The sequence below is a fragment of the Pecten maximus genome, chromosome 14, assembly GCF_902652985.1.
Source record: "Pecten maximus chromosome 14, xPecMax1.1, whole genome shotgun sequence".
Taxonomy (NCBI): domain Eukaryota; kingdom Metazoa; phylum Mollusca; class Bivalvia; order Pectinida; family Pectinidae; genus Pecten; species Pecten maximus.
The window spans coordinates 6,847,163-6,861,263 of record NC_047028.1 but is presented as its reverse complement, the minus strand read 5'-3'; the positions used below and the strand labels follow the sequence as shown (position 1 = coordinate 6,861,263).

At 34.7% G+C, this 14,101-nt stretch overlaps 1 protein-coding gene across 1 annotated transcript; it reads right to left on the bottom strand.

Annotated features, from left to right (window-relative positions):
• Positions 1 to 796: 796 nt before the first annotated feature.
• Positions 797 to 12,124, bottom strand: LOC117342689. Its single transcript, XM_033904894.1, has 3 exons — positions 2,373 to 12,124; positions 2,150 to 2,228; positions 797 to 1,976 (listed from the first exon to the last, which is right to left on the bottom strand). Exon 1 carries the CDS (start codon positions 12,122 to 12,124, stop codon positions 3,533 to 3,535), a length of 8,592 nt encoding a protein of 2,863 aa, XP_033760785.1. The 3' UTR covers positions 797 to 1,976; positions 2,150 to 2,228; positions 2,373 to 3,532.
• Positions 12,125 to 14,101: the final 1,977 nt, after the last annotated feature.

Sequence of the window (14,101 nt, the reverse complement as noted above, 5' to 3'; positions counted from 1 at the left end):
CATTTTTTTGGGGAAAAATAACATATCACAATTATAAATAATGTATCAACTTAATTTAAAAACTTGATCGAAGATTTAAGCGGAAATCTCAGAAGATGGAAAAGAATACTAAAATAAACCAAAGGGATTTTGGCACCGACCATTGAATGATCTTTATCAGCCAATTGAAAGGCTGATTTTTGTCTGCTTTTCTGTTTTATCTATTTCTTTCGAAACATATGATAATATCATATGTCTTCTAACATGCAATATGCAAAACAAATAAAATTTGGAGAGATTCCTTCAGCACTTTCAGAGAAATAGCATGGTTACAAAGTTAAATTGTAGAAATCAAATATGGTCGGCTGTAGGCCATATTAATTTTTGTTTGGTTCAAAAATTCAATGTGCACAAGTAGGAACCAAGGGGTGGCCACACATGAAATATGAGAAGGTCCTATCAGTACTTTCTAAGAAATAGTGGTATCAAATGTCCAGTGTCAAAATCCAAAATGGTCGCTTATAGGCCATTTTGCAGTTCAATCGGTCCCAAAGTATAAAATATGTTGTGTCTGTTCAGCATCTGGAGTGTAGGTGATTTATAAAACGGTAGCAATGTTTTGAAACTTGCTTGAGAAATGTATTTCATTGCAAGGTTTTTGTTGAGTGTGGCAATTCATGTTGAAAAATATTAACTATTTATATATATTCATAGGAGAAAAGCATTTCGTATGTGATCTAAATAAACGTAAAATGATGGTCTGTATTAGTTTCAAAGGTAAGACTTTAATCAGAAAAATAACCCTGATATTTTTAAATACACAATAATTTTTTAATTACCATTAAAATCATGTAATGAAATTATGAATAAAATTAGCAATTAGTGAATGAACAATGATGAAATGTGATGTTTCATAGCCATATTTAGCACAAGATTGTATGGCTCATTTTCCCATATAAACACAATACAAATATTTTCATCTTGTCTAATGCCAAACTGAGTACTTATGAGTTTTTTTTTGCATGAAATATTGACAATAGAGTTTAAAAAAGTGTTTTAAATCAGTTTAGTCGCTTTTAACGACACACTAAAAATATAGATGGCATGCCTTGGAACTATAGCATGCACATCTGATATGTCATCATGAAATTACTCAATGTTCTTTGTGCAACATGATATAGAAAGAAAGAGTTTATAGGCATTTACTGCCATGCCAGTGACCCCTTTTTCAGATACTTACCTGTTACCATAAATCTACATAAATTTGTTCGGAATCAAGTTGCTGAAGACATCATGTGCTTTAATCACATTCTTGTTTTAAGTCTTACATCAAATAGCAGAGGCTTATTTGCAAATATTCTTAGTGACCTTCTTGATCAGATATTCAAATGTTTGGTTGTTTTTAGGGCATGACTAAAATACACTTAAACAGAGTATGCTTTTAGTAGCATGAGGAACAACTGGATGTAACATATATATATTGTAACATACATGTATATTTCTTTCTAACGAATAGCAAAATGTCAGTCTTAATAATAAATAAATTTTATATACACGTACACAATATATAGCACAGAATTTAAGTTAATGGTATGATAACAGTATACAGCTAAATATCTTAATTTCAATGTCTTCACTCTGCATGTATCGGAAAGTGTTATTTTCATATTTTGGCCTATATTCTAGGAAAAAATTTTCTCCAAGGAATTCTTGTTTTTGTTGTAGTCCAGGTTGAATTAAAATTGAGACCAACTAATGAAAACACATGGTCTAATTGTTCAAATACAACAGCAGTTAATGAAATATTGCAGTTGTTTTTCATAACATGATGTAGCACAAATCTAAACTTAAATCTGTTATCTTCATGAAGAATAGTTGTGTTTGCATTTTACAATTTGGAGATAAATTGAAACCGACACAAAGACTTGTTTGGTCTTGCAGAACTCAACTGGATAAATATTGATTTGATGTGAATTGTGTGTAGGGAGTCGATGTACCTATAATGAGAGAAAAGTTTGAATTAGCAAAAATATTAAATGGAACATTTAAATAAATTTTATTCACACTCAAAAAAAAACTTATGCAGTTCATAATTAAAACGGTTGTAACCAATATTTAGCATTGATGTGTCTGCATTGTATACATGTTTACTGAAAGCAATATAACTTACATCTTAGAAAACTTTTTCTGTGTCCGGAATTTGTCTACATGCTACTGTTTTTTTTAATATTGGTTGGTCTCTTCTATTCCTGAAATTAATATGAACTGGTTAAGTACTGAGCAGTGAATAGATAAGTACAATGCAAACTTGTAATATTACAAAATATCAATAATTGATTGATGTTAGAAATACAAAATCAACAATTGGTGAACAACAGACATATTGGTATTACCTGATAGTGATTTAGGTCTGTGGCCAGTACAAAGGATCTGATCATTTGTGGTAGTTACAGGGTTGAAATGATTGTCCAATACCCCAGAATTTCCAAAAGTCTTGTGTAGCAGTAATGTTGATGTTTTTGTTCATTTTCTTGATATTGATTCGTTAGCACTTTGTTGAGGTTCTTTTTTGTTGATTAGTTTCATTATTCATCTGCACTTTGTTGTAACAAATGTCAGTTGATATTTTCATTGATACACTTTTAAGGTATCTCCTTGAATCAAAGTTGTACACATGTATATTTTGCATAATTGTGTATGCGATACATGATAGGTCATACACATCAAAATCATTTGAAGTCAGTTTTCCAAATTTTAACAAATTTTCTGACAAATGTTTAACAATAGATGAGTCATTGGTGTCATACAAGCAAGTCAGTAACTTAAGAGAAAGTACAGTATGTTGAATGTGTGCATCTGATCACGAATTCATACTAGTTCCATAGAATTCAATATCTGATTGATTTCAAAAACACATCAACATTTTACTTGCATATTGGAATGTAATGATATCTGAAAAAAAGTGTGAGTCAAGTTTGAGTAAAGCAGGTGGGTAAATCTATAAAATGGATAAAAGGTCATCAGATTTTGTACATCAATTAATTTACATATACTATCAGATACAGGAAGCACACAACTAATAATACATTGATGTAACAATACAAACAAAGTGTGCATGCTCTCCCCATAGCTATTTAGCCAGTGGGGGTAATTTCTACTATGTGATTAAATATGGTACAAATACCATATCTAAGCACACAATCATTACAATAATATGTCACATAAGCATGATTATCTATCTGTATTTTTGTTTTAAGTTTCTTAAATTCTAATGTTTCAGTTTAAGACATTTTTCAAAATCAAAAATATTTCATGATATTGATGAGTAAACTGTTTTGTAAATATGAGTTTGTTTTGGTTGACATTGCAATAGTTATAAGGTCTGCTTCACTATGTTATGTATTTAACTTAAATTCTGCTAGTTCAGTAATTGATCTGTCAGGATTTTTCGATTTGTTATTATCAAATGATCCTTCCCTGATTAACATTGTAATTCTATGGTGCATGTTTTACATTGCATCTTTATTTTGATTGCATTGTATTACAAATGTATCTAAAATTGTTTCATGCAGAAAGTAAGGGAATGATCAGACCAATATGTTGGAATAACTCCTGTCTGTACTCCAGTCTCTGTAGTGTAGATATGATCGAGTAGTGTTCCATAACATGTTGTTGGCTCTGTAACTACTTGTTTGCATGAGAATTCACTTCTCATAAATCGCAAGAAGTCATTAGGCATGTCCAGAAGATTGATGTTAAAGTCACCAAGAATGAAGAGTGATCTATTTCTATCAATGCATGGTTTTATGTGGTCTGTTAATGCTTTCAAAAATAACTGCATACCAAGTTTTGGTGTTTTGTAAAGGTAGACAACTTGAATCTCTGTTTCCTTGACTTTTGCATAGATGGTCATGGATTCAATTCCATCATATCTATGGGACTGTATTCTGTCGACAGTAATTCCATGCTTCACAAACACAACTAGTCCATGGTTTGGCCTTGTTTTGCCATTATAATCTTCATCCAGTCTGTGTGCAGTAAAGCCAGGTAAATCATAACATTCCTGTCTGTCTGTATCAACAAGTCGTGATTCACAAATTCCAATGATATCTGCACTTTGAATGTTTGGTTCACGTCTTACATCATCTATGTGTTTGTGCAACGACCTTGCATTGTTGAATGCGAGTTTCACATGTGCATTGTCAATGCTGTATAATGGAATATAGCACAAATGCATAGGTATTTTACGGAGTCTGTCCATTTCCACATGTACATTTTTGTCAACTGTTAATGCCTTGTCGTTGAAATCAAGGATGTATAGATTTGATAATGTTCGAACTCTTGACAATGCAACATAGTGGATATGTGGAGCTTTGTAATTGGACCTAAGGTCAACTACCAGTTCATCAACAGTGGTACCTTGTGCTTTATGTACAGTTTTGGCAGCAGATGGGGCTAGAGGAAACTGTGTTCTTTCATAAGTTTTTCTATTGTTTAAAAATGTCCGTTTTGTTTCAAACATTGGTGTCCACAACCTATTGATTCCTCTATGATATAGATCTTTGTATTTTGTTCTCCTTTTAGATCCAATGTTTTCATCAGTGAAAAGTATCCATATAATGCCAGGTCTTTCATAGTTCATTTCTTTGAATTCAATGTGTTTAACAATGCCTGAAGCTCCATTTGTTAATCCATCTTTTACATCCACATTCACCGTAACATCATATAACATTTCTTCTGCAAGTTTTAGCAAGCTAGGTAAGTTTCCAGTTTTGCTGTGATTTTCTTGCTTATTCATTTCTTTTATCAAGTGAACTTTTGATTGCTTGCTTATATTTGAAGGGGCAATGACATCTGTATGAGCTGGCACATTGATCTTTGTGGTGTCTAGGTCTTGTATCAACTCGTTGTTGAAATGATTGACTCGCTTATTTTCAGTAAATAAGTGCAAGGCATTTTTTGGATAAGTAGGTGATGAAGGTGTAATGGTGTGAGATTTAATAAGATCTCTGTCCTCTGGTAAGAGTTCATTTACCCTCAACCTGTTTAACATCTGAGCAAATTGTAAATCATCTTTCTGTCTCATGATTTCCTCAAGTTCAAATAGTTGAAAATGTTCTTTCCACAAGTTCCTTGCTAAACCTATCTTCAAATCATTAAAGATCCACGAGTCTGCCACAGGTGATAGTTGAAATAAGTCTCCAACTGCTATGATACTTATACCACCAAAGTCTCGCTTTGTGCCTGTCAGTTCTGTTAAGCGTTCATGCATGAAAGCAAACAGCTTATTACCAACCATTGAAATTTCATCAACAATGATGACAGAGAGATCTTTGTATGTGGTTCTGAAGGTATTCAGCTCATCACTGTGCATGTGTTGTTGTGTCTGAAACATTTTCTTATGAAATGCTGATGCTATTGTTACACCATTGATATTGTATGCTGCTTTTCCTGTAAAAGCTGTGAGCAAAATCTTTATGCTGTCTGGGTCATGACCTACTTTCGAGTTCAACTGTCTTTGCAATGCTTGGAATAATGCTCGGATAACTACTGATTTTCCAACTCCAGCTCCACCAGAAAGAAATGCATAGATAGGTTCATTTTTTGTAGAAATCCATTTCACGACATGGTTGAAAAATTCCCTTTGCTTTTTGTTCAAAGAACGGAGCAATGTCATATATTCATTATCTGGCAAAAGTACTGATCTTGTTTCAACCGATACTGTACTTTCTGGTAGGTTTAGGTCTTGACCAATGTCTACTGTTCTGTGTGATGGTTCTGGTGGTACATAGTGAATGAACTCTTCAGAGTGATCAACTGACTGTTCTGCATCTTCTGCTTGCACTTGTTCAGTGTTAGGTGCAACAGTATCAAACTCTGAGACTATGTCTTCCTCTGCCTGATGTCTAGCCATGTCTAGTTCCTCAACATGATGTTCATATTTGTCAATAATAGGCAATATCTGTTGTTGTCTGCTGTTGAAGTGTTCTTCATATGATTCATGACCACTTAATAAATCTTGCTCTTCATTTCGCCATGGTACAAACAGTAATAGTTTTTCTCTGTAGTAGTTTTCAGCATTAGTAGTTTTGCTATACCTGACATATCGAATAATTCTAGGGTTCTTGCGTTTCCTGATTGTAATGCCACCCCGCAACTTCATAATTGTGTTTTCATAATTGAATTCTGTATCACTCTCAGATTCAGAGTGGTTATCTTCATCTGAATAATGTCCTGTATCATCATCATCATTATGATCATTTTCTAAAGTTTGCTTTGGTTTTTTGTATTTCACATCCAACTCAGAAATATAATCAGCAAGGCAATAGTTCTCTAGCTTCTTTGGTCTCCTTGCATACCGCTTGATGATATTGTCAGATTCAATATCTGTAGAGTTTTTGGGAAGATCTTTCAGTTGTTCTTGGCTTTTCAGAAGGAACACTCTGTCTTTAGGTAACGATGTATTAATGAATACAACTTCACGAGAAGCTCGGGTCAAGGGCATTTGTAGTACAAGATATGATGCTTCTTGGGCACTTATTTCTACAAAATTGAGAAATTTGTTTCCAATATGTCTGACTTGACGTTTAAGATCCATGTTTCCTTCTGCTGCCTCTTTTGAAGCTTGTTCTAACATAGTGCTCATACCTCTTTGTGATTTGCTTATGTATGATACAATGTACATTGCACAGGCATATGGGTCTATAACAAATTGCAAGTCGAGATTTGCTTTCCATGCTTGTAGTACTGTGGTATTGTAGTAATTTACCCTCATTTCTTTTGGTTCTCTTTTTAAAAATATCTTTGGTCCTTTCAGTGAACTTCTTATACACTTAATGTACTCTGCCTCTTCAATTTGTACAACTTCTGTTAGAAACTCTTCATAAGACATGTCACATCCATCTTTGAATTCATTCATTCTAGCATGAATTTCCGAGTATTTCTGTCTGTATTCATCAACATCTGTTTCAAGTGGTTCCAATAACATAGTGTTTGGAAGTGGGGGAAGTGGAAATCCAAATCTACACACAGATCTGCCACCTTTCTTGCAAGTCTTAGAATGTTTGTGTACTTGCATTTTGATAAACTCCTGCATGTCATCATCTACATCAAGAGAACACGTCACATATTTATCAACATATCGAATAATGTCTTCTTCTGAATCAATGTTGTATTTGGGTGCATTTTCAGTCCAGATCATCATGTGAACATGTGGAGAACCTCTGTTCTGAAATTCTATACGTTGAAAAGTGTCTGTTACACTTCCAATTGGGGCATGTTCACTTTTCAAAACAGTATTCATAAATACTTGAACCCTATGATCAAAATATCGGCTGCATGTCACTGGATCTTTTTGTACAAGTTTAACTTTTTCAGACCATGTCATATTTCTTATTTGTTGGTCAGAGCAAGGTGTGCCAGATAACACAGCAAGGGTTTTAAGCAACTCGTTCCATCGAGTATCAGCAGAAGACAATGACATAAACCATGTTGGTAATCCTATCTGTCTTATCGTTGCAAAAACATCTTTTTTTCTTGAAGAAAGATATGCTGGAGAATTTCTGAGAGTTCTGAAGATATAGTAGCCTTCATTTAAGCTTACTATCTTGTCTGCTATTTCAGGATTTTGTGCATCTGAAGCAGTAATTTTGTTTCCATCACTCTTTTTTCTGCGGATTGCCAAATTTACTTTGTCTGCTACCTGTTTTCTTTGTATTTTGTTCAATTTGAAAAATATATTTGGAACAGATGCTGCAGCTCTTCGATCAACACTTCGAAGTTCCCATTTTGCTAAATCACTGTATGAAACAGGTGTTTGTCTCTCATTGTTTTTCAACCTTTTTTGTGCACAATATATCGATGGAAATGATAGAACCTCAGCATCTTCGTCATGATAGAGACCGATTGGTTGCTGACCTTCACCTGGTGCAAAGATTAGCTCTTTGTTTGTGTCAAGGTTGGCTTCATCAATGAGCGTATCAGAATTGCCTTGAACGCATTCATCTTCATTCATTTCAATGAAATTATCATCTTTCTCACAAGCATCAGTGCTGTCATCACAGCTTTGATTATCTGAATTATTCTCTTTGAAGTGTCTGATTTTGAATTGATCAGTAGGTACAGAACTAGATTGGTTTTTCAGCACATTTAATTCATTATCTTGTACTTTAGTGAATTCTTGAACAAATTCTTCAGCACTTTCAACTGTTTTCTGAACCCAATCATCATCAATTTTAATACAAGAATTCTTATACAAATCACTGTTGTTCATCAACCAATGAAGGGCAGAGAGTACCATGTTAGGCCGAACATTCTCCGACAAAACACATGATTTATATGAAAGTCTTTTTTTCAGTTTTACAGCAACTGTGAAATGTTCATCCATTTGTCTTGGTAATGCATTAATAGTTGGTTGAATATCTATTGGGACATTCACTACATTTCCTTTTACAGAGTATTGTCCGCCTCGTGGTAATTCTCGTATTTGCATAAAAGGTATTCTGAGAGCTACAAGGCGTTCTTCTAGTGGATGCAAGTCTAATTCTGGTGGTTTTTCTGGCCATTTCATTCCATTCTTGACGGACAGTTTTGGGACTTTACATTTTTTCAATGAGGCATAACACGTATGACAAATCCATTCCTTACCATCTACCGATTTGAATCCTGTATAGAAATCTGTGTATTGTGGAAAAAGAGGAATGGGGCAACTTTCTTTTACACTTTCACTAAACCAAGTCTGTTGACAACATGTGCACACATATTCAGGCCCTCTCTGAATTTTTCTTTGGAAGACAGTTATGCATTCTGTGATATCATTTCCAAAACGCCTCTTTTTGTATTGGTGTCTTTCATTACCACTAAATGAATCATGTTTTCGATTATCTGCTTTTCGTATTCTATCTAATGTGTTATGTTCTATTGTATTTCGCTTCCTTCGTTCTACTTGTTTTAACCTTTCGTTCTCAAGGAAGTTTGTATTTAAGCGTAACTGCCTTTTCCTACAAACATCAGCTTTAGCTTCGGCTTGTAAAAACAATGGATCAAGTCTAGCTTTCTTTTTCACCAGCTGCTCTTGCTCGAGGTATAGAGGATCTTTTCTGGCTCGTTGTTTGCTCTTTAGGTCAAGTTCCTGTAACTTTTTTGGATTTTTATCACGTGCATTGGCCTTACTTTGCTTATCTATCACACGGTGTTTTTCTGGATTTTTATCACGTGCATTGGCCTTGCTTTGTAGATCAACAGCTTTGTACTTTTCTGGGTTTTTTGCACGTGCCTTAGCCTTTTTTTGTACATCTATTAGTCTCTGTTTTTCTGGATCTTTATCACGTGCATTGGCCTTGCTTTGTTTATCTAGCGCACGGTGTTTTTCTGGATTTTTATCACGTGCATTGGCCTTGCTTTGTAGATCAACAGCTTTGTACTTTTCTGGGTTTTTTGCACGTGCCTTAGCCTTCTTTTGTACATCTATTAGTCTCTGTTTTTCTGGATCTTTATCACGTGCATTGGCCTTGCTTTGTTTATCTAGCGCACGGTGTTTTTCTGGATTTTTATCACGTGCATTGGCCTTGCTTTGTAGATCAACAGCTTTGTACCTTTCTGGGTTTTTTGCACGTGCCTTAGCCTTCTTTTGTACATCTATTAGTCTCTGTTTTTCTGGATCTTTATCACGTGCATTGGCCTTGCTTTGTTTATCTAGCGCACGGTGTTTTTCTGGATTTTTATCACGTGCATTGGCCTTGCTTTGTAGATCAACAGCTTTGTACCTTTCTGGGTTTTTTGCACGTGCCTTAGCCTTCTTTTGTACATCTATTAGTCTCTGTTTTTCTGGATCTTTATCACGTGCATTGGCCTTGCTTTGTTTATCTAGGGCACGGTGTTTTTCTGGATTATTTTGCCTTTCATCTCTCTTCCTTTTCTTGTCTTTTTTCTGAAAGCTTGCTTGTTTCGAACTCAGTCTAATTCTTCTCATATAGTTACGCATATATTCTTTCCTTGAACAGATAGAAACAGAAAGAGTGTCTGTGCTATTTCCATCGTCTGTTTTCATTCTCCAACATTTTTTCCTCTTTTCCTGATCTTGGAAATACGACTCTAGTGTGATCTTTCTACTGACTGAATCTTTTTCAGTTTTTTGGTTTTTGTTTGATAATGAACTTGCACGACTAGTTCCTGATTCGGTGGAAGATTCTTTAGATACTGTGACGGCAGTTATTTCAAAAACATCATTTAATTGGCACGCCAAAGATTCTGCAAGTTGAAGACAATGATGTAACACATTCTCAATATTTTGATAATGTATAACAGTACTAGAGCCATTTGGATCAACTATGCCAGTTAAATTTCTCGAGTGAGAATCGCATATACAGTAAAGGTTATCCTGTTTAATGACAACAAATGTATTTCCTCTAAATGTCACAAATGCACCCTGGCTATCATCCTGCATCAAAGATATTGTTAAAGCTTCATCCAGTGTATAAAACTGAAATTCGTCTAAATTTTGTCCTGTACTGTCAAGCGTACCCATAAGTGATTCTTGAAATGTGAAGTGGTATAGCTCATCATTGTACTCGACACATCTTGGTATTTCATGAATTGCTAGCAGGTCATGCTCAATGGTACTACTACGCCGCAAAATTTCATACATTTCATTGCCTTTTGTAAGGATTTGATCTACATCAAATGGTGTCCAAGCTGCTGTATGTTTGTTGCAACTGTAAATAAGAGCTGACAAACTATTCATAACACATTGCTTACCAGCATTGTCCAGAAACCTTGGATCGCTTTGGTCAAAGTGGCCTTGTACTGCCATTGGTACTTGCTTAGTATGTTCTTTTTCTTCTGTACTTTGAACTGCAAAGTAAATATTTTGTTTGTTTCCAGCAAATGTTTCAATAGAACAATCCTTTTCCATAACATCCAAAACAACATCATAATGAGCTTGATATTTGTGAATTAAGTATATACTTTCATCATGAACATCTACAAATGGGCGGACTTGTTTTGCTGAAAATTTTAGCCAAGTAGACTGTGCATCATCATAGATAAAGATATCTGTTTTCAAAAAGTCTGCTGCAGCTAGTATTTCTACCTCTGTTGCCCATGTACCATTATGCAACATACGTTTCTTAACCACATAATTACTTACAGAGCGTTCACCTGATCTTAAGTGACTTCTAAAATGTATATCATTATCAATCATATGATTTACAACTTCATTTCTAAAGAACATGTGATTTTCTTCACTGTCACATAGAACATAAGATACAGCTCTAAAGAAGCAATTTCCATCACCACATATTGTTCTTGTTTGCTTTGGTCTGGCTAGTGTGCGACTTTCTTTGGTGATTTGTGTGTTACTATCCGAAATAACATTCTTAAATCCAAACTGCTGTACAAATGTCTCCTTTGATTTCAAAGACAGTGGTGTAAATGGATAAATTTCAGGCTCAGTCTGTTGTACAAAAATAACATCCGTTATATTATCATCAATAGTATCAGTGTATGCTTGATCATTATCAGAATCTATTCTGACCTTGTTTTCATTTTCTATTTGAGATATTCTTTCAAAAAGTCTGTCTTTTTGTTCATTGGGTAGTTGAGTCGGAGTATTATCTTGTTCTTTAAGAGTTTTCTCATCTTTTGTTCTGCCCTGAGGTAAGGTTTTTGTTTCATTTTTTGAGTTATATTTCAGTTTGTTCTTTGATTTGTTCATTAAATCGTTTTTTGTTTCGTTAACACAAGTTCTTGTAACTTTTGTTTCAACATCTTGAACCACTGCATCACAAGTTTGTTGTGATGGCACGTGTGATGTGCAATCAGTAGGTACTGACCCAGTGGTGTTCGTCTGCCCTGCACCATCCCTACCATCGGTAGTTACTGGTGGTACACGCGGTGGTGTACATACGCACGGTGGCGAATCAGACCTCAGTGGGACATCCTTTTGGACGCACAGACTTCCCTGAGGAGTTACCAACCTCAGGGCATTTGGAGATTTTCCCGCAGTTGCCAACACTGGGGATGGTTCTCCCAAACCATCTGATACCGAGGCATCGGATGACTCTGCTCGTGCAGCTCTCCTCTCCCTCATCCTCTGCTTCTGCATCACAGCCGCCTGGCGGATACCACCTGAACGTCTTCGACCCATCACCTACAAGTTAATAAATTATTACACATCAAGAATTACCTGTAATTAATAAACTAATTATATGTATCAGCTTCCTCACTTTGTCAATAATATTAAAGTCCATACAAAATTGTGAAAGTGAATTTTAGTGCAAATTCAGAAACAGTCACGTCTTAACCTTAACTATGTAATCCTGTGATGATAGTATCAGTAACCTAACAAAGTTTCAATTCAAAGGGATACAGTAACATTGTGAAAGATAGACTTTAAAGAAACTTATGAAAATTCAAACATTTCAGCAGTACTAAACTGCAGATAAAGACTGCAAGTATCTGGATGTAAAAGATAGTCTGGACAGCGGTCACAGAATTCTCATATTATTTGGTAAGTGAAGTAAGCAGGGAGTAATGATGTCTCTCGCTTGCATACTAAAGTAAAGGCTGTTTCTAATATTTCCTCACCAACTTGTCGCTACGTTATCAAAGTACAGCAGGGCTATAAAATATACACCTGTCAAATGGCAAAGAAACAAAACATGAAACACTAAAGTGTAACATTAGATTTGAACTTATCCCTGCCTTGTTTAATTCAACAATAATTTAATACCTGATGTAATTGAAGCAATAAACATGTTTCAACAGTGAGTAAAAAATAACACAAAGGAAGGCCTGCATAACATAAATGTAGTATCTGCTAATCTCCATATGAAATAAGTTTCATCAAATTCAATCAAACTTGAACATTTCAACCAATCAAATCCTTTGGCTTGGCAATTGTGCAAATATGTATGGGTTGATCAGCATTCTGTAATTCGAACAGTTTTTTTTTTTTAGTTCAAAACCAGTTTTGTATCTTTTTTTTCTCCCATTCCTCTAGATCTATTAGTTCATTGAGATTAGCCAAAAATAAGCCTAACCGGGACAAAATTGCAACAGAATTTATTTTTATATTTTTTTTTAATGTTTCAATGTAATCTGCCCAGATAAAACTTGTACTATTAAGAAAACCTGTTTATAGTGAGCGGTTACCATAACAACCAAAATTTTGAGAAAAAAAAATAGCATGTACATCTACACATGGTCCTTTATATTTGAGTGAAGTTTCATTGAAATAGGCCCAGGGGTTTAGAGATGCTCGGACAAGATTTTGCGGCAAAAAAAAACACCTCCTGTTTAAAGTTTTCTTAAATTTTCAGAATAAAAAGTTGGATGCACATGGTCTTTTATATTTGTGTGAAGTTCAATTGATTCCAGTATACCGACCGCCCCTAACTTCGTTAAAGGAGGTTAAATAACTCATCTCGGAAAAGTGATTAAAACTATCTATTACTTGTGGATAAGTACTCCAATTAAAGGTTTAACACGAGAAACTTTTGATATGCATCACATTACAACCTCCAATTTCCAACGCCCACATCTAATCAAAGTCGTTCAAAATGTGTTGAAGGGGCATTCTTTCATATGGACATCAGAAACATGCATATTTCTATTGTTGAAATTCATATACCAAGTTTTAAGCACAGAAAAATGACATAGTGTACACAAATACTTTGTCTTTTCGGTAATTAGTGATACTTCGGGGCAAATTATAAATTTTAAAGACTTAATATTTGAAGAACTTTGGTTTACATTGCGAGTAAAACTGTTGTATTAATGTAAATACTTCTACTACCCGATAAAAATATTTTGATGACCTAAACTTTATTCCAACAAAGGATGCCCCTTTAAACTCACATTTCATATGATGTGACTTAATTATACCTTGTTCTATCTAGGTATGATAAATTACACATATTTACAAAATTTGTGTCCATATTGATACCCAAGAAGCATAGATTATTAAAGTTTCCAATATAAATATGAATTGAAACAAGTTATATTTTACTTATATTAATCGATCTTCCTTGCCCGGTCTTACTGTGGAAGGAAACAGAAGTACCCAGGGAAAACCCACGTGGTCAGGAAGGTGACCTCAAACCTATTCATGTCCCATCAGGGA